Source organism: Sorex araneus, chromosome 7 (assembly GCF_027595985.1).
Source record: "Sorex araneus isolate mSorAra2 chromosome 7, mSorAra2.pri, whole genome shotgun sequence".
NCBI classification, from domain to species: domain Eukaryota; kingdom Metazoa; phylum Chordata; class Mammalia; order Eulipotyphla; family Soricidae; genus Sorex; species Sorex araneus.
This window is the reverse complement of record NC_073308.1, coordinates 69,334,089-69,361,385: the sequence shown is the minus strand read 5'-3', so window position 1 is coordinate 69,361,385 and position 27,297 is coordinate 69,334,089. Positions and strand designations below refer to the sequence as shown.

Genomic DNA, 27,297 nt, shown 5'->3' with positions numbered 1-27,297 from the left:
TGAACTCAGGAATTACCCCTGGCGGTGCTCAGGGGACCGTATGGGATGCTGGGATTCGAGCCCGGGTCGGCCGCGTGCAAGGCAAACGCCCTACCTGCTGTGCTATCACTCCAGCCCCAACCCTTCATATCACTTTTGTAGAATGCTTATAAGGTAAATGATATATTTTTGGTTTTATAGGAAAAGAACATTTTGAAAAATGATAGGTATGGATGAAATAAGATATCATGATCATTATTCCTTGGATTTAATAACTTTGCCTATGTATCTTTAATAGTATGACTCACATGGTATTTTTATGGGCCATATGATAAAAATGGTCATCTATCAGAATATTTTATTGTTGCATTTAAGCTATTAAGCCACTGATTGGTTCATTTTTGGTTTTTCTGTTTGAATTAATTTGGCCACATCCATTGGTGCTTGGGGGTGTTGGGGATCAAAACTCAGGTTTGCAAAGCATGTGTTCCAATCTGCTTAGCTCTTTCAGGTCTCACTTTGATGATTTTTGGTACATTAAAAATTTTTATCATTTTATTTTGGGGGGCCATATCTGGTGATGCTCAGGGGTTACTCTTGGCAGTACTTGAGGGACCATATGGGACGTCGGGGATGGAACCCTGACCAGCAAGTGCCTGGCCCGCTGTACTAGCTGTACTAGGGCTCCAGCCCTTGCTGTGTGCATTTAAATTCAGATAAGCATTGAATCAGTCTGAAATTTTCGGAGTCTTACAAACTGCTATTTGTTGCCAGCTCCCAAAGTCATTTATCTGCCAAACTATGTTAATGGCTCATCTATGCTGATTTTGGTGGAAATTACTATTGTTTTAACCCCATCAATAAAATATTATGGGAGGCATTTAAAAAATTATAGAAAATAATGTTGCTGTAGGGATTCTTGGCTATGACATCAAAGAAAGCCAAGGTAACATTAGTACCTGTAGTAGAGTTCAATGTTCTGGCAGCCTTAGTGGTTGAAAGAGCTCTGGGGGACAATGAAGGGCAAAGGTTATCACTAAATAACAACCGTGTAGGGTTTTTCAGTGTAGGCTTTTCCAGACGTGCTGGGGGCCACCAGGGCTGTTCTCAGCTGTGCTGGCCGCAGGGGTGTGGGCAGAGATTAGGGGATGAGCCAGGCCTGGAGCACGCCCGGAACGTGCTCTGTCTGGCTATCTTCTTGTCCCACACCTGGTTTACATTTTTGTTGTCCTTTTTAATTTTTCTTTTTGGGTCACACCCGGCGATGCTCAGGGGTTACTCCTGGCTCATGCACTCAGGAATTACGCCTGGCAGTGCTCGGGGGACCATATGGGATGCTGGGAATCGAACCTTGGTAGGCCGAGTGCAAGGCAACCACCCTATCTGCTGTGCTATCGCTCTAGCCCCTCTGTTGTCCTTTTTTTAAAAAAAAAAAATTCTGAGTTTTAGTTTTAAACCGATTAAGGGCTAGAGTAATAGCTCAATTGGCTGGAGCAATAAGCTTTGTATGCAGGAGGTCTGGGTTGGATCCCCAAAGTTGCCAGAAGAGACCCCAGCCCACAGAGCTGGGAGTAGCTCCCCAGCCCAGCCCAGGTATGACCCAAAAGCCAACCAACCAACGAACAAAATCAGAAAAAAAATCTACAAAGCTAAAGTTAAAAAAAAACACACAAAAAACTGGCTGTATTCCAAAAGTCAAACATGGGTTCCTTTAGATAAAATTTTCTGAACGAAACATTTGGCGATCACAGAATTTGAGGAAATCCTGGGAGTTGACTGATAAAACCTCATTTATTGACCCAGGCAAAAAAGTGAAGGCAATAGAGATAGCATACAGATAGCACCTAGAAAATCTGTTTTGGTTCCAGATTTTTCCACTGGGAAACACCTTACTCGAATCACTCCTACCAAGGAGGGCTAAGGAAGTGCAAATTAAAATGGCAAACTGCCTCTGAGTTAATTTTTCTAGTTTGGGGGCCACACCCATCACCGCTGGGGGTGGGGGCGGTCGAAGCTGAAGGTGTGTGTGTGGGGTGGCCCTTTGAGCTATCTCTCTGGCCCCTCGCTGTATATATTTATTTGTTTTATTTTATTTTATTGCTTTTTGGGTCACACCTGGCGATGCACAGGGGTTACTCCTGCCTCTGCACTCAGAAACCACTCCTGACGGTGCTCAGGGGACCATATGGGATGCTGGGGATCGAACCCGGGTCGGCAGCGTGCAAGGCAAACGCCCTCCCCGCTGTGCCCGTCGCTGTATACATTTAAAAGAAGAAACACGACTGCACATTAGTGAGCCGGGGTGCAAGGGCTATTGCAGATGGGACCGGAGAAGGGTGATGTCGGGTAGGCAGAGAAGACGGCGGCCCCTGCGCACGTGCCCAGCGCCGGCGAGGCTCGGAGTCGGACCCGCCAGCGCTGAGCCCGGCCTGGAGTAACGCTGCGTCTACGAACAGAGGGGATGCGGCAACTCTTAAGAAAACAAATTGGAAAGTAGATAAAAATGAGCCAGGAGGCCAGGAAGATCGTGGCACACCACGGGAATGCCACTTTCCAGAAGTTCTGCTGTGGACCGTGAAGGAAACGACCCGCCGCAGTGGCGAGCGGGCTGACCTTGCCACTGCAGCAGTTCCCTCCAGCATCCTTGGCAGTGCCCGGCTCCTGAGATTAGAAGACCTCTGGCAAGGTGGTTTCAAGTCACAATCGTTGGCGCTGGCGGGAGGCCAGCTCCGGGGGAGCCGGCGCCCCTGGACTCTCCCCTACCCCAGGTGACTCATGCGATCTTCGGGCGACTCAGCGCTGGAGCGACCCGTCCGCGCAGCAGAACTTTCACCTTAACCTTCAGCTCCTCCTCGGGCGGTGCCAACGCACTCGGCGTCGCCCTCATCCTCCCCTTCCCACACTCATCTCTAGCCGCATCCTCCAGATCGCCGATCCCCGGCCAGACCCCCCCCCCCCGCGACCCCGCCCGACCCCCAGCCGGGACCCATTTCACTGATGAAGCCCTGGCGTGCTTTTCAGAGGCGGTGAAGCCCCTTCTCCCTCGCGCCCCTGCCCAAGTCCCAGCCGGGGCGGAGGAGGGAAAAGGATGCGCTCTCCTGCCCTCCACCGGGCGCGGCTCGAGCCCCTGCAACCGAGCGAGCACTGGCAGCTCCTGCGACGCCGACCAGCCGGGGAAGAGGCGAGGGCTGGGCGGGCGGGCAGGCTTGCGGGGTGCAAGCGGGTCGAACCCTGGCAGGGCGCGCCGCTCGACTCCCGGGGCTCCGGGCGGCCGCGGACGTAGCTGGGGGGAGGGGCCTGCGGCGACCCTCGCGGCCGCCCGCGCCGGCCTTCCCGGCATGCTCCAGGGCAGAGGAGGTGGGGATAGGAGGTCACCGCGCCTGCGCGCTGCGAGGTGTGACCCGGGTGGGAAAGCCCTCTGCGTCCGCCATTTTGGCTGCCTCTGTCGGTCTGTTCAGTTACCACGTGAACCGCCGACGGAGACCCGCGGAAGGGGTGAGGCGGCGGCGGCGCTAAGTGAGAAAGGAGAGAAGACAACGAGGGGCCGGGGGGACGCCCAGGCTGGGCGACGCGGGTGACACGCGAGGCCCGGCGGCGACGGGGGATCGGGGCAATCAAGGCTGAGGCGGCCGGGGAACGGCGGCGGCGGCGGCGGCGGCGGTCGGACAAACGGACTGACCGAGCCGGGCGGTGGCGGGAGCCGCGGGAGGAGCCGGAACGATGCCGGCCGTGAGCCTCCCGCCCAAGGAGAACGCGCTCTTCAAGCGGATCTTGGTAGGTGGGAGGCTCCGGGCCGGCCGGGGGTCGGGGCGCGCGGGTCCCCGGGCCTGTCAGCCGCTCGCCGCGGCGCGCCGGGCCGCGGGCCGCCCCCGCGCGGGACCCCGCTGTCGGCGGCCGCGGCGGGCCGAGCGCGCCTGCCCGGGCCCGGGCTGTCCCCGGAGGCCGCGGTTCCGGGCTAGGCCCCGCGCGCGCGGCCCGCGCCCCGCCGCGTCCCCGGGCCGGGCGCGCGGGGGGCAGAGCCGGGCCGGGGCGGGGCGGGGGGTGCGGGCGCCCCGGGAGGGAACAGGTGGTGCGGCGGCCGCGCGGCTCATTCATTGCCCCGCCGGGCGCCCGGGGGCCTCCGCCGGCCTCGGCGCGGGGGGCCGCGGGGCGGGCGGGGTGGGGGCGGCCCGGCCCCCCTCGCTCCTCTCGGTGGGGGGGAGGAGAGACCTTGCTGGCCCCGGGATCGAGCGGGAAACGGCCCCACCCGCCGCCCCCTTTCGGGGGTGGGGCCGGCGGCCAGGGGCGGGCCGGGAGGAAGGGTGCCGTCCCCGGCGCCGGGGGGACCCCAGCGTTTCCAGCGCGGGGCGCAAACTCCGGCAGGGGAGAGTGAGAACTTCGGGGAGGGCGATTCTGGAAGGCAGGGGACACGCCTGCCCCGAGCTTCCGCGTCGGCGGTTGGCTCTGCTGGAAAAGAGAAAGAGAAAAGAAAGCGCTGTCCTAACTGAGCCTTCTCTGGGGTGGGTGGGGGGCATCGTTGACTTGCAAGGCGCCTGGAGGTCCTGGAACCTTCTCTTGAATGTGTTGGAACACTTTTTTTTTTTTTTTTGGTGTGGCATTTCGAGGGTGGGGGGGGGTGCCCCCTTCGTGGCCCACATTTCTTTGTGGAAAAATGAACGGTGTTTGTCAAACTTCCGATGTGCAGAATTCGGAAGGCGGGTATAAAAATAGTCGCCTTTTAAAAGAGCTCCTGCAGTTTTAAGTCACTTTGTTTGGTTTGCAAAGGGGAAACAACTTTGGGGATCCAGTTTTTCTTGAAGTGTAATTCATGCTAAGTGTTAGTTGAACTCGGTGGTTTTGAAATCCTTATTATCAGGTTTTCTTTTTATTTTAAGGAAATTTGGAGTGTAGGTGCAGCTCTAGGATAGTTTTGTTGAACGATCTACTTCCTGGTCTCCGGGGTTGGCTGCTATTGCTCTAGGATGGCAGTTGATCTGTAACTGCACTCCCTAGCTCTCACTGGAAAGCGTGGTCTCTATCTGTTTATTTTCTTTTGGTTTGGGCTCGGTGCTGATTGTGCTCTGGGGCTATTTCTAGCTCTTCCTTGGGCGTCACTGCTGGTGGTGCTTGGGAGACCACACGGTGTGTCAGGTTGAACCCTGCCTCCAGCTTGTAAAGGATGAGCTGAGCCCGTTGAGCTACCTCTTTGGCCCCGTTGAAAAATTTCAGCTGAAAAAATAACAAAAGTACAAGGAAAGGAACAGACATAAACTTTTTTTTTTTTTACATTAAATCACCGTAAGATACACAGTTAAAAAAAGTTGTTCCTGATTGGGTTTCAGTCTCAGGATGTTCCAACACCCATCCTTTCACCAGCATACATTTCCCACCACCCGTGTCCCCAGTCTCCCTCCCCTTAGTCACCCCCTCCCCCCATGGCAGGCACTTTTCCTCCCTCCCCCCTTTCTTTTTAGGCATTGTGGCTTGCAGTACAGGTAATGAAAGTTTATCATGTAAGTCACTTTCCCTCCTTTCAGCACTCAGTCCTTGTCCAGAGTGATCATTTCCAGCTGTGATTGACAGACATAAACCTATACCTAAATTTAATCTATAACATTCTTCCACATTGGCTTTCTCTTCTGATACAGAGGAGAACCAAAAGTTGACACAGCACATACACTGAAGTTCTCCTGTATAGCCACAATGCGGTTAGCAGTAATTCCCTAGTTTGTCTGATCCAGTTTTTACTTATTGGACTTTGGGCCACACCCATCTCTCCTTGGGGATCACTCCTAGCAGTGCTCAAGGCACCCTGTGCAGTGCTGAGGATCGAACCTGGGTTGGCCACTTGCAAGGCAAGTGCCTAATCTCTCCTGGCGCTGTACCTGGACATCACTCCCATAGTGTCCCATGTTTATATTTAAATTCGCCCTGTTAATTTGTTAGTGTGCTTTGGAAAAGAATGAATTTTCAGCTAGGGGCTGGAGAGACAGTATAGAGGGTAGCGTGCTACATTGCACGTGGCTTACCTGGGTTCAAGGCCCCGGCGTCCCATATGGTCTCAGGCTTCACCAGGAGTATTTACTGAGTGCATAGTTAAAAGAAACCCATGAAGATTGCTGGGCCTGGCTCACCAAATATTCCCCTCTCCATGCATGAAGCTAATTGTTTCATAGGTTGTATTTTTTTACTTTACTTTTGGAGTCACACCTGGTGATGCTCAGGGGTTACTCCTGGTTCTGCACTCAGGAATCACTCCTGGCGGTACATGAGTGGACCATATGGGATGCTGGGGATCGAACCTGGGCCAGCCACGGGCAAGGCAAACACTACCCACTGTGCTTTCACTCTGGGCCCTTCACATGCAATTTTACAAAGCAATATGGAGATCTTGCTTTACCCTCTCGTTTTCTTTCCTGAGTTTCCCTCCAGTATAGACAATGCCTTGCAGAACTGCAGTTGAGTATCATGCTCAACTGGCCATGTATTACTGGCCTTTGCTAGCCTTCACTCTAGTTCCTGTTCTGGTCTTATGTGATTGCTGTGTGTGGGGTAAACTCCCTCACTGGACAACCTCACCTCTGCAGTAAGATGCCCAACAGTTCCTGCAAAGGTCCCGTGTTGCACTTTATTATTTGCACTGTGAAGTTTTTGGTTTGGGGGCCATATCCAGTGATGCTCAGGGGCTGTTCCTGTCTGCTCAGAAGTGACTCCTGACCTTCCTTGAGGGACCATACATGGTGCCAGGGATTGCAGCCGGGGTCAGTGGCTGGCAAGGCAGATGCCTTTCTTAACCCCTGTACTGTATCTTTGGTCCTTCCCTCATCCCTTTTCTTTTTTTTGGTTTTGGGGCCACACTGCTTGGTGCTGAGGACTTCTGGCTCTGCGCTCCTGGTGGGCCTCCGGGGACCTTATGGGATGCTGGGGATCTAAACGGGAGTGTGAAAGCCAAGCATCCTATTTGCTGTACTGTAGTTCCCGCCCCAGTGAAGTATGCTTTTGCTTTAACTTTTCAAAAGAAACCTGGCTTACTCATCAGTTTGTGAAATGACCTCAGATTCTGTAGTTGATAGGCTGGTCTTCTTTTAGTCTACTTGGTATCTCAAATTCAGTTTTTTTCATATTTGACCCGTTTTTATCCCCACTCAGTATATTTATTTTGTTTTTGATTAAAGCATTGTCACAAGTTGGTCAAATGTCATAGAATGTATTGTGTCTATAATTTGTCTTAGGGAAAGTATGGGAATAAACTGAATGTGATGTTGTTAGAAGTTTAAAGAAGTTATTTGTTTCCCAGCAGCAGCCTTTTATGTGTTGCTGTAATGACCAGTTTGAACAATTTGGAAAATGAAGTCTTTAGAAAACTGGCTCTGCCTACTCCTTCTGTTCGCCTCAGTAACTTGAGGGGCACCACTAAGTCTTTATTTCACTTTCTAGTTCAAGGGTAGTGAGAGAAGTGTGGTTGTCTGGCAGGTGCAAATCCACGTCTTCCCTTTCAGGTGGTTTTCTTTTTATTTTATTATTATTTCTCGGAGGTGTCACACCCAACAGTGCTCAGGGGTTACTCCTGACTCTGTGCTCAGGGGTTACTCCTGGAGGTGCTCGGGGGACTATATGCGATGCCAAGGTTTGAGCTAGGATTGGATGTGTGCACGGCAAGCGCCCTACCTGCTGTACTGTCGATGCAGCCCCTTGTAACTGGTTTTCCTCCTGTGGCCCTACCCAGAACTGTGCAGTCGGGTGGTGAGGTGCCACAGCTTCCTTCCCTTCCCTCTCTCTTTAGCAGTCAGTGGGGGCTATACAAAAAAGAGACTGAGCTGGAAGTACTGAAAATACTGTTTCATTAATCTGTTCTTGGATTTTTGCCTGGATGACTTATGTTAAAGGTAGAATTTTCCTAGAAAAGTGGTAAGAGGCGCTAGCACAGTGAGAAAGAATATATCATCTACCGAAAACTCATTTGGACTGCACAGTAGAGCTTTCTGGGATAATGGAAAGGTTCTTCTTAACATTTCTCTCTTGGGGGAGCATTTGGGAGGTAAGCCACACCTAGAGGTACCCAGAGCTCACTCCTGATGGGATTTGGGGAACCATGGGCGGTGGCGGGCATTGAGTCAGGGCTGGCCGTATGCAAGGCGAGCACCATACTCCTGTACTGTCCCCTGTGCCCTGGAAGTATTCTTCACTTGCTCTGGCTGTTAGCCATCTGCAGTAGTGTGCACTGGAAGGATTGGCTAGTGTGCGTGCGGTACGCCACCTCTAGCTGCAGTGAGTTCAGATTCAAATAGTTCCATGTGATGGTGAATGTTAGTGTTTTGGTTCTAGTAGTGTAAGAATCCCTTATTCCCAAAGAATTTCAGGATTGGTGACTCAAATATTTAGGGTTACTACTTACTCCTGGTGGTGCTTGGTGGACCATATAGGATGCTGAGGATCGAACCCTACAGCTCTGGCCCCAAAGAGAAATCTTTTTATGCTAATGTACATAGCCTCCAGCCTGGTAAAATTCACAAAATGCTTTTCTAAAAAACTGAAATGTTTGTGCAGAAAAACTGATGGTGTACCAAATTTTGTTTTAATTTTTCTTCCATTGTGAGGGCCACACCAGGTGCTGCTGCAGGTGGGGGTGTGGGCATGTGTGTGGAGTCAGCATGCGGTGCTGGGGATCAAACCCAAGGATTCAGGCACAAAAGGCATTTGTATTTTTTACTGCTCTAGCTGCATCTCTCACCCCACTGATTGGTTTTTTTCTTCTTAAGTTTCTGCCTTAAAATCTTTTTGAAATGCAATGTAGTATGAGTAAACCCCCCCCCTTTTTTTTTTGCATTGCTGGGTGTTAAACCCAAGGTTCCACATGGAGTTACAGTTGTTCTCCCGAGCTACATGCTCAGCTCCTTAAATTGTTGACCCCCATAAATTTGCATAATGTGCAAAACTTACATGTGCAAATGTATGTAACGCATATAGTTCCCCCTGTACTACTGGGGCTTGAACCAGGGTCTCATGCATACTCATCTGCTGCTGAGCTGCGTTCACCTGCCCCGGCAAAGCATATTTAAAAAAATTCCAGAGCCAGATAGATAGTACAATGGGTTGGGTGTTTCCTTGGTATGGAGCTCATTTGGATTCTGTCCCTGGCATCCCATAAAGACCTCTGAGCCCTTTAGGAGTGATCCCTGACACCTGAGCATCACTAGGTGTAGCCCCCAAACAATCACAAATTAAAAACTTCTTTATTATGGTAGAAATCAGAAATATTTCAGAAAAGATTTTTTTTTTTTATCTTTTTGGGTCACACCTGGCTCTGCACAGGGATTACTCCTGGCTCTGCACTCAGGAATTATCCCTGGCAGTGCTCAGGGGACCATATGGGATGCTGGGAATCGAACCTGGGTTGGTCGAGTGCAAGGCAAACGCCCTACCCGCTGTGCTATCGCTCCAGCCCCAGAAAAAAATTTTTGAGTTAAGAGAATAGGTTAATATGCTTGTGTGTACAAAAATTTTTTTGAATGAGTACTTTGTTTTTTTTAAAAAAGGAATGGCCACATTTCAGTTTTCAGTACAAATAGGTATCAAAACAGTACATTTTTAGAAAAGCATGCAATTTAATGTTAGATTCTGCAGGTATTTCATTCTTGCAATCCTGTGTCACTATTGCACAGATTTAGTTATTTGATGATGAGCGAGTTGCCATTCCTAGTCTTTGACACCTGGTTAAAGAATTGTTCTGTGGAGGTGACAGAGTGGTGGCCTGCTGGAAAGCACCGGCCTCTGAAGTGTGTTCTTGGTCCCTGTAGTATTTCTCTTGACAATGCAGTTCTCACAGTACTCATTCAGAGTCATCGTCCATGAAAGTGGTTTTGGATATAAAAAGCTAGGTCTTGTACGGGATCATTGTATGACTGCATTCAGAATTTTCTACTGCAGGTACCTGCAGGGCTTGTTTCGTTTTCTCCAATGCTCTAAAGAGGTCTTCCTGGACTGATAAATACTCAGTTTAATTTTGTTTTCTTCCTTGCTTTCAGTATCACTACCTGACATGAATGTGTTTAATTTATCATGTCTTAATTAAAGTATAAGTTTTGCATGCAGCAGACCCAGTTTTGATCCCCAGCGTATCATACGGTCTCTTGAGCCCACCAGGAATGATCCCTGAGCTCCGCCATGTGTGGTCCCCCAGAAAAACTTCTGTGAAGAAAGCTACTTGTACTGTTAATTGCTGTATCTCCATTGGTCAGAATAATGTACCAGTAGATACTTAACAAATACTTGTTGAATAAAATGAATGCTGAAACAGTAACTATAGTCAAGTAAGAGAGCTCTTGTGATTTTGTGTTTGCATCAGGGTTTTACAGAAGGGTAGAGCTGGGTCTCAGCATTGTAGACTGTATTAGCATATGAGGTAATTGTAGGGTATCAGGCAGAACCTGAATTACTCAGGAACACCTTGGAAGCTCCATTTGGAATGAATCATGGTTTGGTTTGTTTATGCCTTCTTTCATCACAAAAGCATGGAGAGAGGAAAAGTTGATTGTTTCTTATTTGGTGGTTTTAATGGCATCTGGATTAAATGAGGATGTTTTTCGGGGGGTGGAGCTTGCTGGATCAGAGTAAGAGTCATCCCTAGTTTCCTAAAGCATTATAACTGGTTCAGATTCAAAGTCAGGAGTGAGAAACACTGTGTATGTTATGAAACCAGAGTATGAGATTGAAGAGAAACAATTTGTTGTTTAGAGTTTCTTCACAATTGTCTCAGAAAATTTCAACATCAAATTGAATTTGGAATTCAGGAAGGTGATGCTGGGAAGCACATACCAGAGCCCAGTTTTTGTTTTTGGAGGGGGTCACACTTGGCGATGCACAGTGGTTTACTCCTGGTTCATGCACTCAGGAATTACAATCCTGTCGGTGCTTGGGGGACCATATGGGATGCTGGAAATCGAACCTGGGTCACCCGAGTGCAAGGCAAACGCCCTACCCGCTGTGCTATTGCTCCAGCCCCTGGAGCCCAGCTCCGGAGTCTGATCAGTGCCTGGTCACCAGTGTTCACTTCAGAATGCCACTTACCTCTTTGATTCTGAGCACTAACCCTGCTGAAGAGGAAAACTTAAGATTACTAGTGGAAAACGATTTTTGAAGAATGTCTGTTGCCAGTACTGATGATAAGAAGGGCGATTGAAGAGGTTTAAAAGAGTGACCGGGGGCTGGAGCCATAGTACAGCGGGTAGGGCGTTTGCCTTGCACGTGGTTGTGGCTGGCCTGGGTTCGATCCCCAGAATTCCATATGGTCTCCTGAGTACCGCCAGGAGGAATTCCTGAGTGCAAAGCCAGGAATAACTCCTAGGCATCACCAGGTGTGACCCCAAAAAGCAAATAAATAAAAATAAAAGAGTGATCCTTCTCAGGATAAATACTAGGGCACAGAGGGAGTTGTATGCTGTGTCTGTGTCTTGACTGGGGACGTTTTCTTGCAGTGTCAGCTCTGGACTTCAGCTGAGCTGCTTTGTGTTAATGCATGCGGTACAACCTTGTATTGGGCTTGTGACTAAACAATAAAAAGCTAGTTTAATTTATTGTATGTGGGTTCTTTTTTTTTTTTTTTGGGCTATACAGGGTGGTGCTCAGGGCTTACTCCTGGCTCTTTGCTCTTGACCATATGAGGTCCCAGAGATTGAACCTGGCTTAGCTGTATACTATCTCTTAATTTCTTAATTTTGTTTTTCGATGCTTACTTTGGAACTACGGCAATTTATTTATTTATTTGCTTTTTGGGTCACACCCAGCGATGCTCAGGGGTTACTCCTGGCTTTGCACTCAGGAATTACTCCTGGCGGTGCTTGGGGGACCATATGGGATGCCGGGGATCGAACCCGGGTCGGCCGCATGCAAGGCAAATGCCCTACGGTAATTTATTAAAATTTAAATATAATGCCCCATACCATGCTCCCTTCTCCCCCCCACCCCCTGTGTGTGTGTGTGTGTGTGTGTGTGTGTGTGTGTGTGTGTGTATGTAAAAGTAAAATAAAGGACCAGGGTAAAAGCTTAGGGTCAGGTGAGCATGGTTTGATCTCCAGTCTGACCTGTCTTTCCGTGCACTACAGCATTACTAAACCTAAGCTATACTAATCCTTGGGCTCTGGTCTTAAACCAGTTGGTCAAGTGTTGCCAGGGAGTGGCCCCTGAGCACTGCTGGGAGGTCCTCCTTCCCCTACTGCCCCACCCCATTGAGTACAATATGAAAATAAGTGATTGAAATGAACATTTTTGTCACCTTGATTTTGTCTAGTTTACTGAGATTTCCATTAAATTAAAATCTCTTGAAATTTATCCTGACACCTACTGGTAGGGGAAATTACAATCCATTTTTATTTTATTTTATTTTATTTTTGCTTTTTGGGTCACACCTGGCAGTGCACAAGGGTTACCTCCTGGCTTTGCACTCAGGAGTTACTCCTGGCAGTGCTCAGGGGACCATATGGGATGCTGGGAATCGAACCCGGGTCGGCCACGTGCAAGGCAAACGCCCTACTCGCTGTGCTATTGCTCCAGCCCCTACAATCCATTTTTAGTTGAAAGGAGCAGGGCCCTCACTCCTGACTCAGAGGCATAGTGCCTGGGGTATGTGGTTTGAAGGTCAGATGCAGGGTGGGCTTCAGCTCCCAAAACATAGTACTCCATCTCTTGGAGCCATTTCCTGGCCTGGAAGTTGTAATCTTGTTTTAAGCAAGTGAGATATATATTGTGTGGGGGGAGTTTAGGCCACCCTTGGCAGTGCCCAGGAGCTAGTCTTCACTCTGTGCTCAGGAGTGACCCCTGGTGGTAGTCCAAGAAACCATATGGGTATGGGGGATTTGGACTGGGGTTGGCCATATGCAAGCAAAGTAGCATCTTTTTTTCCTTGTTTTTGGCCACACGCAGTGCTCAGTGCTTATTTCTGGCTCTGCACTCAGGAATTACTCCTGAAGGTGCTCAGGAGACATCCCAAATGGGATGCTGGGGATCGAACCCAAGGATTGAACCTGGGTCAGCCACACGCAAGGCAAACACCTACTGCCCTACTATCACTGCAGTCCCAAGGAAACCACCGTACCGTATATCTCTCCACATTCAATGATATTTTTTTCTTTTTTTCTATATGATTTTATTACATTGAAGATCTTAGACATTATTGGATAATGTCTGTAAAGCCGTCTTACCTGAGTGTCCATAGAGAATTAAAGCATACTTTTATTTTAGGGTTTATTTTTTTTCCCTTTGGGTCACACCTGGCGATGCACAGGGGTCATTCCTGGCTCTGCACTCAGGAATCAGCCCTTGAGGTGCTCAGGGGACCATATGGGATGCTGGGTATCGAATCTGGGTTGTTGGCGTGCAAGGCAAATACCCTACTCGCTGTGCTATTGCTCCAACTCCCTTTAGTTTTGTTTTTTTGGGCCACACCAGTGATGCTTCAGGGTGATGCTCCTGGCTCCACACTCAGGATTCACTCCTGGCTGTGCTGAGGGGACCTAGGGATTGAGCCAAGGTCTACTGCGTGAAAAGCAGCTGTCCTTACCCACCGGCACTATTGCCTAGGCCTCTGAAGCTTTTGAGGTATAGATGAGGGAACAGGAGACAGCTCAAAGAAGTTTCCTGCTCACGGCTCTGAGTTTGGTCCTTGGCACCTCATCTCCATCCCCCTTCTGCACTGTTGAGGGTAGCCCCAATGATCCCTAAGTACTCTCTGGATGTGGCTCTGGTGACCTCCCCCACCGCACTCTCTGCAACACTGAATGAAGGGCACTGCATTGCTAGGCTGAATATCCCTGGGCATGTTCCCCAACTCTGCTGAAGAGTGGCCCCTCCTCCAATGGATTTAAAAATCTTGGGGCTGGAGCGATAGCACAGTGGGTAGGGCGTTTGCCTTGCATGTGGCCAACCCTGGTTCGATTCCCAGTATCCCATATGGTTCCCTGAGCACCACCAGGGGTAATTCCTGAGTGCAGAGCCAGGAGTAACCCCTGTGCATTTCCGGGTGTGACCCCCCCCCCAAAAAAAAAGTCTTTAGCATTGATGGTCCACTTCCTCATATGGTTATTCAAATTAAAAAAATTTTTTTTCTTCTGAAAACAGCAAGCATATAATACGATACTCATTTTTAAGAGATACTTAAAAATCTTTAGGGTTGGAAAAAAAATCTTTAGGGTTGGTTGTCCACTTCCTCACATGGTTATTCAAATTAAAAAATTACTTTCTTTTCTCCTGAAAATAGCAAGCATATAATATAGTACTCTTTTTTTTTTTTTTTTTTTTGCTTTTTGGGTCACACCTGGCGATGCACAGGGGTTACTCCTGGCTCTGCACTCAGGAATCACCCCTCGCGGTGCTCAGGGGACCATATGGGATGCTGGGATTTGAACCCGGGTCGGCCGCATGCAAGGCAAACGCCCTACCCACTGTGCTATCTCTCCAGCCCCTATAGTACTCATTTTTCAGAGATCTCGTTGGGAATGAGATTACCTTTGAATATCAGTTAGAATAACTTTGAGAACAGTTAGAATCTGTAAGATTGGGAGAAAATAAAAATTAGCCTTTATTGAATCTTTCTCTTAAACTCAATTTGATAGGCTTTTTTCTTTGTATTTTGGGCCACACTAGAGGTTCTCCAGGAACCACTCCTGGTGCGGATCATGTATAGTGTTGGGGATGAACCTGGGTTGGCTACTGGTAAGTCACCTTACCTGCCGTACTCTCTCTCATTTCTCTGGCCCACAAACTAGGCTCCTTTTGACAGATGAGCTGGCAGAAACTGCATCATTCCTTTGCTCCTGTTGTGATTCCTGATTGCTTTATATATAGTCAGCAGTGCCAGCCAGGAGCTGGCTTCCTCAGCCACTGCACTGTGCAGAAGCAAGTGGTTAAAACCCCATGGGGCTGATCGGAAAAAGGGCTTAGCACAGCACTCAGCTTTTATCAGTGACAGATTCAAAAATAGTGGATCGGGCCTTTGCCTTGCATGAGGCCCAACTGGGTTGATCCCACCTCATGGGCCCCTGAGCCCTGCCAGGACTCATTCCTGAGCATAGTTGGTGTGACCTACTCCAACAACAAAAAGCCAAAAAAAGATAAGAACCTAACAAAAACAATAGCACCTTTTAACTGCTTAGCAAACACCTTAGTGCTGTAAGGTAAAGAGTGCCGCTGACCTTGGTGAAGGCCTGCAGCACGTTAGTGGGAGGACTTGAGAAGGGGAGGGAGGGAGGAAGGTGACCTGAGGACGAGGGAGTGGAGCACTCAGGTGGGGGTGGGTGTCACTGGTAACACAGACAGCTCCTTGGTTCCATGTTTGAGGGGTGTGATGTGTGTCTGTGCGCTCAATCGGGGTGGTACAGTTTCCTGTCCACCTGGTGTTTGAGGCGGACAAAACCCACAGAAGTTGAAGAGTTTGTCATGCAGGGTGCAGTGTTCCTGATTATGGCATCACACTGGAGTCAGTGTGGACTTGCCGTCACTCTTGGGGTGACTGGCTCTCCCGTCCTGCTTTCCCATCCACTGTTGCTGGGTCACACGCCTGGTAGGTACTGCTTGAACACTGGCACTGTGCTCAGCAGGGGCTGCAGTTCTTGTGCCTGTGCGCTTTGGCGTCCCATTTCTTGTGGTAGTGCTTCTACGTGTTTTGGGTGTTTGGCCCTTTGGGGGCTTTGCACTCCTTCCTGAGGTGCTAATGTACCTGTTTTGTCCTTGAGATGCTTAAGGGATGGAACCGTGTGTGTGTGTGTGTGTGTGTGTGTGTGTGTGTGTGTGTGTGTTGGTGGGACGTATCTTTCATTGTGCTTGCTGACATCTGGCTGCATCTGGTGTCTGGTTTCGTGGAATTCCGTGCGCCGGGCTTGTGGATTTGCCAAGCTTACACAGAAGTGCCAGTAGGGTGCAGTGCTGGGGACTGGGTCCTCAGCCTCACACTTGCAGGGCTACCAGGAAGTGGTCAGGGGGCTCAGGAACCCCATCTTCAATTCCTGGCCAACTGGAAGGCAGCTCCGTGCTTTGGTACAAGGATACTTTGGTGCTTGAAAGCCTTCAGGGTCACAGCTCAGGATGCTTGAGGGCCTCCAGGGGCTGCAGCTGTTCCTGCTCTCTGGGTAGAATCTTCTAAGTACTTGAGGGCTGACACTTTACCTGTAATATATTTTGGGGGCGGGCAGTTGAGGGGGCATTGGCACAGTTTCCTGGACTTACTCCTGTCTCTGCTCAGGCATCACACCTGCTGGTTCACAGGAGACCATGTGTATTAGGGGTCAAACGTGGGCTGGCTGTTTGCAGTGTGAGCACCCTGCCTGTCTCAACCACTCCTGGAGTCTCGGTGTTTGGAACACACTTTGGCTGGATCTAAAATCTCAATTTTTTTTCTTTTTGTTTCGTTTTTTTGTTCTTGGGTCACACCCAATGGTGCTCAGGGACCATTCCTGGCTCTGAGCTCAGGGATGCCTGGCTTGGGACGAGCAAAGTGCCATACCCATTATACCATCTCTCGGGGGCTATTCCTATGTGGTACTGGGGGTTGCTGCCGGCAGTGGTGGGGTTCATGTGGTGCCAGAGATCAAGCCTGGGGTTCCTTCATCCGAAGCCTGTGCTCCGGGTGTTGAGCGGCTGCCTCTTCCTGTGGACTAGAATTGTTTCACTAGGCTTGCACTCTCCCTCCTGCCCTCCCAACCATTGCTTCGTGCTGGCTTTCACCATTCTGGATGCATTTCTCTGCTCTGGTTTCATATGGTTGAGAGAGGTGAGTGCTCGCTGACCCAGGTTTGATCTCGGTCCCCCGCACCACATGTGATCCGTGTGTACAGAACTAAGCCTTGAGGACAGCCGGGTGTGGCCAAAAGTACAAAAAAAAAAAATCAAAACAAAGCAAAACAAAACCAGATTGTAAGTTGAAGGCTTTTTTTGTTTGTTTTTGGGCCACGATCAGATGCTCAGGGGTTGCACTTTGCAACCCTGGCTCTGCACTCAAGGATTACGCCTGGCGGTGCTGGGGGGACATACGGGGTGCCAGGGATTGAACCCTGGATTGCGTGCAAGGCAAGTGCCCTACCCACTGCGCTCTCACTCCAGCCCCAAGAATCGCTGTTTTGAGTGTCCTATTTATTTCAGTTTTCAGTAATCTTTGCCCATGGAATCTTTGCTTCTTTTATTTTTTTATTTTATTTTTTAAAAATTTATTTATTTATTTATTTTTTGCTTTTTGGGTCACACCTGGCAGTGCACGGGGGTTACTCCTGGCTCTGCACTCAGGAATTACCCCTGGCGGTGCTCAGTGGACCATATGGGATGCTGGGAATCGAACCCCGGTTGGCCGCATGCAAGGCAAATGCCCTACCCGCTGTGCTATCACTCCAGCCCGTCTTTGCCTCTTTTATATCTGTTCCTTTCCTTCCAGTCTCTTTGCCTCTTTGCCTTTTTTTTTTTTAAATACTGCATTTGAGAAGTATTCCTGTTTTTTTTTCTTTTTTTCTTTTTTTTATTGTCAGATATCTTAGGGCCAGAAAAACAGTACAGGGGTTAAGGCTCGTGATTGCATGCAGCTGACCCGGTTCCAATCCTGCCACCGTATGATTTCCCCTACAGTGCTGGCTGAGTTCCTTTGGGCGCAGCCCTGGAAGCCCCTAGAACTATCAGGGTGGCCTGGGTAAGCCCTGACATTTCAGGGCCCGAGCAGCAGGCTCATGTTCCACAGGCTTCGGATGGAGGAGCCCAGGTTTAACCTCTGGCACCACACGAACCCCACCACTGCCGCAGCAACCCCCAGTAGTACCACATAGGAATTCCCCCAAGAGATGGTACAACGGGTATGGCACTTTGCACATGACCACGCCGGGCCTTGGGAGCTCAATGACTGGCATCCCAGAGCCCTGAGCACCATTGAGTGTGACCCAAGAACAAAAAACAAAAAAGCACAGGGCTCTCATATCAAGTTTCCGGGAGGAGCCCCTCATGCTCTAATTTTTTTTTTTTTTTTTTTTTTTGTCTTTTTTGGGTCACACCCGACATTGCACAGAGGATTACTCGGCTCATTCATTCAGGAATTACTCCTGGCGGTGCTTGGGGGACCATATGGGATACTGGGACTCGAACCCGGGTCAGCAGCGTGCAAGGCAAACGCCCTACCCGCTATGCTATGCTCCAGCCCCACCCATTTTTTTTTTTAATGTAAAAACTGGTTTACAAAGTTGTTGGTAATACAGTTGTTACAGGTGTTTAGTGTTCGAACACCAACCCCACCATCACTGTGTGACCTCCCTTCCAGCCCTCTCCCAAGCTCTTTGCGGACACAAAATAACATTTTGCTTGTTATAACTAAATGGCTTATGAAATTATAAAAAAATTTCAGTAAAAGAAAATTTCTGAAAATTGTTATATCTCACCATGGGGTCATTAAGTCCCTGTTTGAGGGTTTACTAAGGTGTTTGAGATTTCTGTGCTACTGTTTTTGTTTATTGAGCTTAGTCGGTTTCTGTGTTACTTTTTTGGTCTGTTTCTTCTAGGTCTGTTTTGTGGAATTTGAAGGTGTGGAGGAGCCCCAGGATATGTAGAGCTGGGCCAGATTTCCAGGCGGCTGCTGTGGGGTGTGGGGATATCTGCTAGGGCTTCCAGAAGTGCGGGGGGCAGAAGGGTGCAGCCCATTCTGTGCAGACCCCAGGCTTCTTAGTCTGACACCCGTGGGGCCTGAGATTTCCTTCTTTTGGGCATTTGGGCGGATTATTTGTCAAGCAGTAGAGTTGGGCTGTGGGTATGGCGGCAGCTCTGGGGTGTGGCGGGCTGCGGAGAGGCAGAGACTGAGCCCCCCGCCCTTTCTTGAGGCTGCCCCAGGGTTTTCATCCTAAATATTCAGGAATTTCCCCCCACCTTCTAGAGATACACAGTTAACAAAGTTCATGATTGGGTTTCAGTCCCAGTGACTCTGTGGCTGGTTTGGCTCTTCTGGGAATAGCTGTGATTCTGGAAAGCTGGGCCTGAGTGTGCATGGCGGCTGTGGAATGTGAGTCTCTAGCCCGAATTTAAAAAAACAACCACAGAAAGCCTCTTAAAAGTAAGTCTTTATAGCTGAGATAATTTTGTGAGTTTTTTGGGTTTGTTGGTTAAATTTGGCCCGTTCCAGGCCAGAGCTGTGGGTCCAGTGGGTAAGGTGCTTTTCTTGCCTGTAGCCAACCGGGGTTCTAACCTTGGCACCCCATGTGGTTCCCTGAGCACCACTAGGAGTGATCCTTAAGTGCAGAGCCAGGAGTAGGCCCAGAAAACCACCTGATGTGACCCCAAAACAAACCCCTCCCTCCAAAATTCAGCCTGTTCCTTTTTACTTTTTTTTCCCCCCCTTTTTGGGTCACACCTGGTGATGTTTAGTGATTACTCCTGGCTCATGCACTTAGGAATTACTCCTGGCGGTGCTCGGGAGAACATATGGGGATGGGATACTGGGAATCAAACCCGGGTCGGCCGCGTGCAAGACAAACGCCCTATGTGCTGTGCTGTTGCTCCAACCCCTACTTTTTGTCTCTGGACCACACCTAGCTATGCTCAGAGATTACTCCTGGAACGTTTGGGGGACCATATGCAGTGCCCAAGATCAAACAGGCCAATTACATGCAAGTCAAGTGTCCTACCTGCTATACTCTCTCCAGCCCCCTTTATGTTTTTTGGGGGGGTGGGGCTTACTAGGGAAGAGGACACACGTAGCTGTGCCCAGGGCTTACCTCGGCTCTTCAGTCAGAAGTCACTTGTGGGGCTCAGGGGACCCTGTGGGCTGCTAGGGGTCAAACCTAGGTTGGCTGCATGCAAGGAAAAAGCCTTCCCCCACTCTCCCATCCCCTCCAGCACCATCATATGGTTTTTATGGGGATTGGTGAAGTGTTTAAAACTAGCAGGCAGCCATTATCATGTAGAGTTCAATTTTGTTTTTATGTGGTATTCTTGAAGTAATAGTCCTGTTTTAAAATTACTTATAATTTAGATTTTATATAGTTGAATAATTGGTTATCCTTTGCTTCTATGTCCCTAGGGTCAGTCCCATTGTTCTGAAGTCTTCTGAGAGTAGTAATTGAAATCATTATGAGGTTCTATTAAATAGAGCCTCTAAATCATATATATGTACACACATACTTCAAGAGGGTGGCCCAGAGTGTCAAAGGACTTGCTACATTCAAATAAGGAACAGCTAAAAATATAGAAATGTTTTACTTGGATAAGAAAAAGAGCTCTAAGATTAGACGGAAGTAAGAGGGAGTTAGAGTTAAGACTGTCTAAAAGTGCTCCAGAGAAAAATGAATGTCCTGCTCCCAGAGCGGAGTCCTGGCTCTGCCATAGCCACTCAGTTCTCTTGCACTCCAGACTCAAACAGCCTCACTTGTTACTTCACTCCAAGGGCCTTATTTTGTCTCTCGCTGAAATGGTACAAGCTTCTTAATACTGGAAGGAAAAAGCCAGTTTGAGGATTTTTCTTGGTAGTTTGCTTGAAATAGTATGATAGGAAAAAGGTAACAATTATCTGCAAATGGAATCTTCAACTAAAAGAACTTTGGGAAAGGGAGGGTAGTAGTAGTTTCCTGGAGATCCTGTTTTCATTTTAGTATTTTAGCAGTGGAACAGTTTATCTACGAATTGTGTCTCTCCTCTCCTTTTCCCCTTCCCTCCTCACCCCCCCCTTTTCCCCTTTTGTGATTTGGGCTCATCTGTCAGTGGTCAGGGGTCACTCTTGGTGGTGCTCAGGGACCCATAGAGGGTGCAGGTGCCCAGACCAGGGTTGGCTGCATGGAAGACAAGTGCCTTACCCCTGTTACCCCTTTACTATCTCAGGCCTGGTAGTAATTTTTTTTTTTTGAGGGGGTGGTTGGCGCACACTTTGACGGTGCTCAGGGCTTGCTCCTAATTCTACACTCAGGGATCAATCCTGGCAGACTTGGGGGACAATATGGGGTGCTGGCCTTGTGCAAGGCAGGTGCCCTGCCTGCTGTTTTGTCGCTTTGGCCTTGATAACAACAGTTTCGACAGATGCTTTCTAGTAGTTTTGAGCCCTGCAGCCATTGCCAATTTCAAGGTGTGGGACATTTCTGTCATCTCATTCCAGTTGATTTTTTCACTTTAATTGAGCTTTTGCTTTCAGATTTCTCTGTTTTAAGCAGGAATGGGTCTAAATATCAGAAGCTGTAACTGAAAATTTTGTGCTTACGTGAAACTCTGTTACTGATTGCTTCCTGGAGTTCTTGTATACTTTTGCATTTCCTTCTCACTGAAATCTCGAAAGGTCGTTATGCCCACCTTTTGCAGGTGATATAATTGAGGCTGTACTGGGACCTATGACACAAAGCTGTTTTATCGAAATCCCAGATTTGAACTCTAGACCAATGTTGAGTAGAATTTTGGTGGGATGGGCTGGGCCACACCTGCTCTGTCTTCAGCCAACTCCTGACTTTGTCCTCAGGGTCACTCTTGACAGGGCCTGGGGAATCATAAAGCCAGGTCAAAGCCGGCTCCAGCATGTGCATGCTCCTCACCTGCCCTGCTAGCTCTCCTGGTCTCCCGGCAGCAGTTTGGGGAGGTATTTATGTTGTCTGATGTGTTAGCCACGAGCCACATGTGGGTAATGCTGAAGTTTCACTGCGAGTTAGATGTGGTGTAAATGAAAGTGGTAAATAACAACAGCTCTGGCCTGTCTCTGAAGACTGCCCATTCTCCGTTCCTTCCTCTTCTGCTAGCGTCATTCAAGCGCATGAACCTCAGACTTTCTTTAGCTTCTTAATTATAAAACATTACAAGCACCCAGAAATAAATGGTATCATGAGCAAGCTACTCCTAGATTTGGCAGTTGTTAACTTTTGGCTTTTTTTTTTGAGGGGGGGTGACTCTTAGCCCCTGCATTATTTTGTAGAAATCCCAGCTGCTTACCCACCCCCCCCCCCCTTTTGGCCAAACCCAGCTTTGCTCAAGAATAAATCCTGGTGGTCTTACGGAACCATATGTGTTGACAAGGATAGAACGTGGGTCAGCTGTATGCAAGGCAAGCACCTTTCCTTTATTATCTCTCTAATCTCTACTTAAATACGTTTTGTGACTTTTTTCAGGTAAGGCATACCTGGTGAAGTTTGGACCATGTGCTGGGGGTGGACATGGGACTCCGTCCTGAGAATTATGCATTCCAGCTCTTTGAGCCATCCTCCACTCCTGTGTTACTTTATGTAATAGCCTGTTTTGTTTTTTTTTTAAATCATGGGACTGGAGCAGTAGCACAGTGGGTAGGGCGTTTGCCTTGCACGCAGTCGACCCGAGTTCGACTTCCAGCATCCCATATGGTCCCCTGAGCACCGCCAGGAGTAATTCCTGAGCATCTCTGGGTGTGACCAAAAAAGAAAAAAAAAGTTTAAAATCACATCACAGTTCCCTCTTCTCAGGATTTTTTTTCCATCCCTGTAACAAGAACAATATAAAAAGGTTTTTTGGCTTGTTTGTTTGTTCTGTTTTGGGTGCCACTCTCATCGGTGCTCAGGGCTTACTCCTGGCTCTGCACTCGGGGATCGCTCCTGTTGTTCAAGGGATTATATGGGGGTACAAGGAATTGAACTTGGGTCCACCTGTGCATTTTACCTCTGTTACCTCTAGCCCTTAAAAGATACTCCTCTTGACCTCCCCTCCCCGCTTTTTTCCTTGGTTTTGGGCCACACCAGTGTGTGCTCAGAGCTTGCTCCCAACTTTGCACTTAGGGGTCATCTCTGGTGGTACTCTGGGACCATATGGGATGCTGGGAATCGAAACTGGTTGGCTGTGTGCAAGGCAAGGGTCCAACACTCTGTGCTGTTGATCCTGCCCCGAGATAGTTTTTTTGTATCTGATGACCTTATGTAGGTTTTGGGAGATACTTTAAGCTTTGCCAACTGTTCTTGTTTATATAAGCAACCAACCATTTTGGAGGGAGCTTAACCTGTTTGTTTCATAATGTTCTTACCACTGAAATAAGAGAGAATTTTTCTGGGAGCATCTGTGGAGCGCTTTCCCATATGGTGACAAATGTTCTGTTTCTTAGCAATGTGGCTGTCATTCACATGCTCTGGGCCTGGGCTTGGCCTCCTAGAGGGCTTCCTCTGGCACAAGAGCCTGAGATAGTTTATTTTGTTAAACAAAACAAAACAAAAACTAAAAAACTCTGCTTATCCATTCTGTCTCATATTGTTTATGTTGCCTCTTCAGAGTGGATGCTTTTTACCATGCTGTTTCCCAGTATACTATTATTCATGTTGTTTCCATTTGGATATTAAGTCCATACAGGTCGTCATGGCCCATGCCGTTCTCCCCACCACCACCCAAAAATTATTATTATTATTACTTTTGCCATACCCAGCAGTGCTTAGGGCTTACTCCTGGTTCTGCGCCCAGGAATTACTCCTGGCTGGGCTCAGGGGATCTTAGGTGATGCTGGGGATTGAACCCAGGTTGGCCGAGTACAAGGAAGTGACCTTTTCCTGCTGTATTATTGCTCCAGTTCCCCCCACTAATTTTGGGGAAGGATTGGAGTCAGACTCAGGGTCTGTTTCTGGATCTGTGCTCAGGAGTTTGTTGAATGTGTGATGATCACAGTGTAGTACGTAATATGGCAAGACAGTATTGAATGCTTGGCTTCTGTTGTCTTCGTTTAAAGATTTGTTTTGTCACGTAGCTTATCCTAAAGACTGGAAGCGATAGCTGGAGGGTTAGTATAGCAGGTACACACCTTGCATGTGCCCTACCTGTGTTTGATCCCTGGCACCCCAGATAGACCCCTGCTTCCTGCCCCAAGGCTCACCAGGAGTAAGTCCTAAACAGCTGGGTATGCCCCCTCAAATAAAAACCAGAGTAATTCCTGAGTGCAGAATCAAGGGAAATTCCTGAGCATTGCTGGGTGTGACCCCAAAAAGGATGAATAGAGAATAAATCTGTTCTGTTTCATTAGTCTAACTTCTTGGCATCTTCTTCTTCTTTTTTTTTTTTTTTTTTTGCTTTTTGGGTCACACCCAGCGATGCTTGGGGGTTACTCCTGGCTCTGCACTCAGGAATCACTCCTGGCAGTGCTCGGGGGACCATATGGAATGCTGGGAATCGAACCTGGGTCGGTCGCGTGCAAGGCAAACGCCCTACCCGCTGTGCTATTACTCCAGCCCCACTTCTTGGCATCTTCACCCCATATACATAGACAGTTTGGAAGTGGCGTGTGCATGCGCACACACATGTTTGTTGCAGGTTCATTGCAGTGTTTCACAGCCAAGATATGGGGAAAACCCAAATGTTAGTGAGAGATAAATGGATAAAGAAGTTGTGGTCTGTGTATAAAGGAATACTACTCAACTGTAACAAAAGACAAAATCCAGCAGTTTACAACCAGTTTACAGCTTTAATGGAACTGAAGGGTGTAATGTAAACAAAGTCAGCCAGAGGAGGTTGAACACCAGATGAACTCACTCATCTGGAATATGGAGAAACCAAACAAGGGAATAGATGGTTCAGAGTAAGGACAAGCCTTTTTTGCCTTGGACTCCAAAACTGAGGTTACCAAGTAGTGGGGGAGGAAGAGGCTGCCCGGAAGTGACACAAGGACGGAAGTGACACAAGGACGGTGCTGGCAGCTGTGAAGGTGCAGACAGTATGTTCCACTGTTACCTGAACTGCAGTGAAACAATTTTTTTTTACTTTGTCAATTACTGCTCAAGTAATTGACCTACTCTCTTTTTTATTCTTTTCTTTTTTTTAGTTCTTTTTCTCGTTTCTTTTGTTGTCAGGTTGTAGGACTTTTTTTTTTCTTCTTTTTTAAAGTCTTTACTCTCTGGTCTCTGCAGTGACCTACTTTTTTTTTTTCTTTTACCTTTTTGGGCCTCTCCAGGAGGCAACATGGTGCCAGGGGTTGGAACCAGAGGCCTGAGCATGCCGCGTGTGCTCCCACTGTTGGAGCCCTCTCCCCACCTGGGACTGACTACATTTTAGTTGTCCTTGATGCACTTTAATTGTTCTCTACATCACTTGATGGGGCTCCCTACCCGAGTCTCAGTGTTAGCACACATTTGCTGTGACCACATTCTCTGTGTCAGATGCAGTTTCCTGGGTGGAATTCGGTCTTAATCTTGTGCCTTGCAAGCAGGTACGTATTATCCCCTTGAGGACTTGTTTCTAAGTAACAGAAGGTGGGGTGAGCGGACATTCTGAGTCTTTTTTATTTTATTCTGGAGTGTTTGACAAAGCTCTTGTGTTTGGAATGTGCACAGATGTCCCCAGCTGTGTGTGAGCATCATTCCGTCAGCTCCAGCAGAGCCCCCAGTTTCAGTAGGATCTCCCACCTGACTGACTCAGGTTCCTGTCATATTGATAGCCCCATCTCTGTGTGGTTCTCTCTGGCTCTTGCTCCCCTAAGTTTCAGCTGTCTAAGCAATGTGTAGGAGATACCACAGCAGGCTTCCCTTTCCTACTTGTGTTTGAAAAAATGCTTCTAGGGGGCTAGAGCCAAGTATAGCGGGATAGGGTGTTCGCCTTGCATGCAGCCAACCTAGGCTCAGTTCCCGGCATCCCGTATGGTCCTCCGAGAACCTTTAGGAGTAATTTTTGTTTAAGTGCATGGCTAGGAGTAACCCCTGAACCTTGCTGGGTGTGATCTATCCCCCACCCCAAGAGAGAGACTTAAAAAAAATTATGTTGTGTCCTTCTGTGATCACAGCCATATGTTGGTTTTATATAATGGCTAAAATAGTTTCTTCATATTAATTCAACCATTTTATGCTTGTCATACTCCTGTATTTGGGAGCAGGAGTCAGAGTATATGGTACCAATATTTAGCACATGAACTTTTAATCCATTGGAAAGAACAATTTATTCTGTTTCTGTTATATCCTGTTTTGCTGTGCTTTTCTTTTTTTGTGAAAAATTTTTTTTTATTGAAGCTTATTTAGAAAGATATGAGGGCAGAGAAAGGGAGAAGTACATGTTAAGAGGACACAGGCTTCTCCAGAGTGGAAATAGGGAAGCAGAGAAACTTACAGGCAAACACGGGAGATGCTTACTCGAGGGAGAACATGGGCTTGAAGATCCAGCTCTGTTTTTGCTTTGTCTTTGTTTTTGGCCAGGCACAGTGGGCTCAGGGCTGACTGCCAGTGGTGCTTGGGACCATCTGTTGAACCAGGGTTTGGAACCAGATTAGCCAGATGCAAGGCAAAGGCGAGGGCCTTATCCTGTACTGACTCTGCCTGCTTTACTTTCTCTGTAGCACAGTGCTCATATTTTAAACTGTAACTGCTGATCCAAATGCTTGTCTTCTCTTATTACTGTATTTAATTCTGAGTTAATGCTCATGATGTAGTAAGAGCCAGCACTCTGTGGCATATTAGTCCCTAGTAAGGGAAACCTTTACTAAGTGATGGAATTAAGAACACGTCAAGTGCATGAGTTTAGTTATAGGGAGGGGGGACTATAGACTTGCATTTTCATTCAATTTAGTGCATCTGCTGTGGAGATATATAAAATAATGTCGTATAAGAACAATAGGTCTGTCTACAGCATTGTTTTATGAAATCTTTATATTAATGAAATAGGAAACTTTTGTTCAGACGATTTTGTGTATAGTATTTTGTTTCTCTTTCCCTAAATTCTAGTAAGTTCCTAAAAATTTTAGAGCCTGCTGGTTTGGTTAAAGTAGCATTCAGAATTTGTTAATGGGGCCAGAGATGTAGGTCTGTGGTAGATGTTTACCTTGTGTCGTATCCACAGGACTAGCTCTTTGGTCCCTATGTGGGATTTTAAAAAACAAGCATCTAAGTCTGATTTTCCACTTTTTATATTTACCACTTTTTTTTTCTTTTTGGGTCACACCCGGTGATGCTCAAGGGTTACTCCTGGTTCTGCACTCAGGAATTACTCCTGGCAGTGCTCAGGGGACTATATGGGATGTTGGGAATCGAATCCGGGTTGGCCACGTGCAAGGCAAATGCCCTACCCGCTGTACTATTGCTCCAGCCCCTTACACTATTTTTAAGATTTCTTTTATAAGATTTCAATTTTAATTAGACAAAACTCATTGTTGAACTGAGTTACCAAGATCTGGCCCTGCAACATGTTTGGGAAAAAGAGAAATTGTTGAACAATGCAGTGTCTCTAGTTTTTCTTGTAAAGTATTATTTGCTACTAGAGTTTATCCTGAACAAGAACTGATCGATTTTGTTTATTTTGGGCTATACCCAGGGGTATGCAGAACTTCTCCTGATTCTGTGCTCGAGTCACTCCTGGCAGTTCTCTGAGGACTGTAGTAGTGCCGGGGTCTGGAGCCCAGCTCGCCTGCATGCCTGCGTTCAGGACAGGCGCCTTCCT

At 48.0% G+C, this 27,297-nt stretch overlaps 1 protein-coding gene across 1 annotated transcript in view; it reads left to right on the top strand.

Annotated features, from left to right (window-relative positions):
- Nucleotides 1-3,419: 3,419 nt before the first annotated feature.
- Nucleotides 3,420-27,297, top strand: part of NAA15 (N-alpha-acetyltransferase 15, NatA auxiliary subunit) — a 75,458-nt gene continuing 51,580 nt past the window's right edge. Inside the window, exon 1 of the mRNA XM_055144649.1 lies at nucleotides 3,420-3,753. Within this exon, the coding sequence (XP_055000624.1) occupies nucleotides 3,700-3,753 (54 nt within the window). The 5' untranslated portion in view covers nucleotides 3,420-3,699. The remainder of the gene's footprint in view (nucleotides 3,754-27,297) is intronic.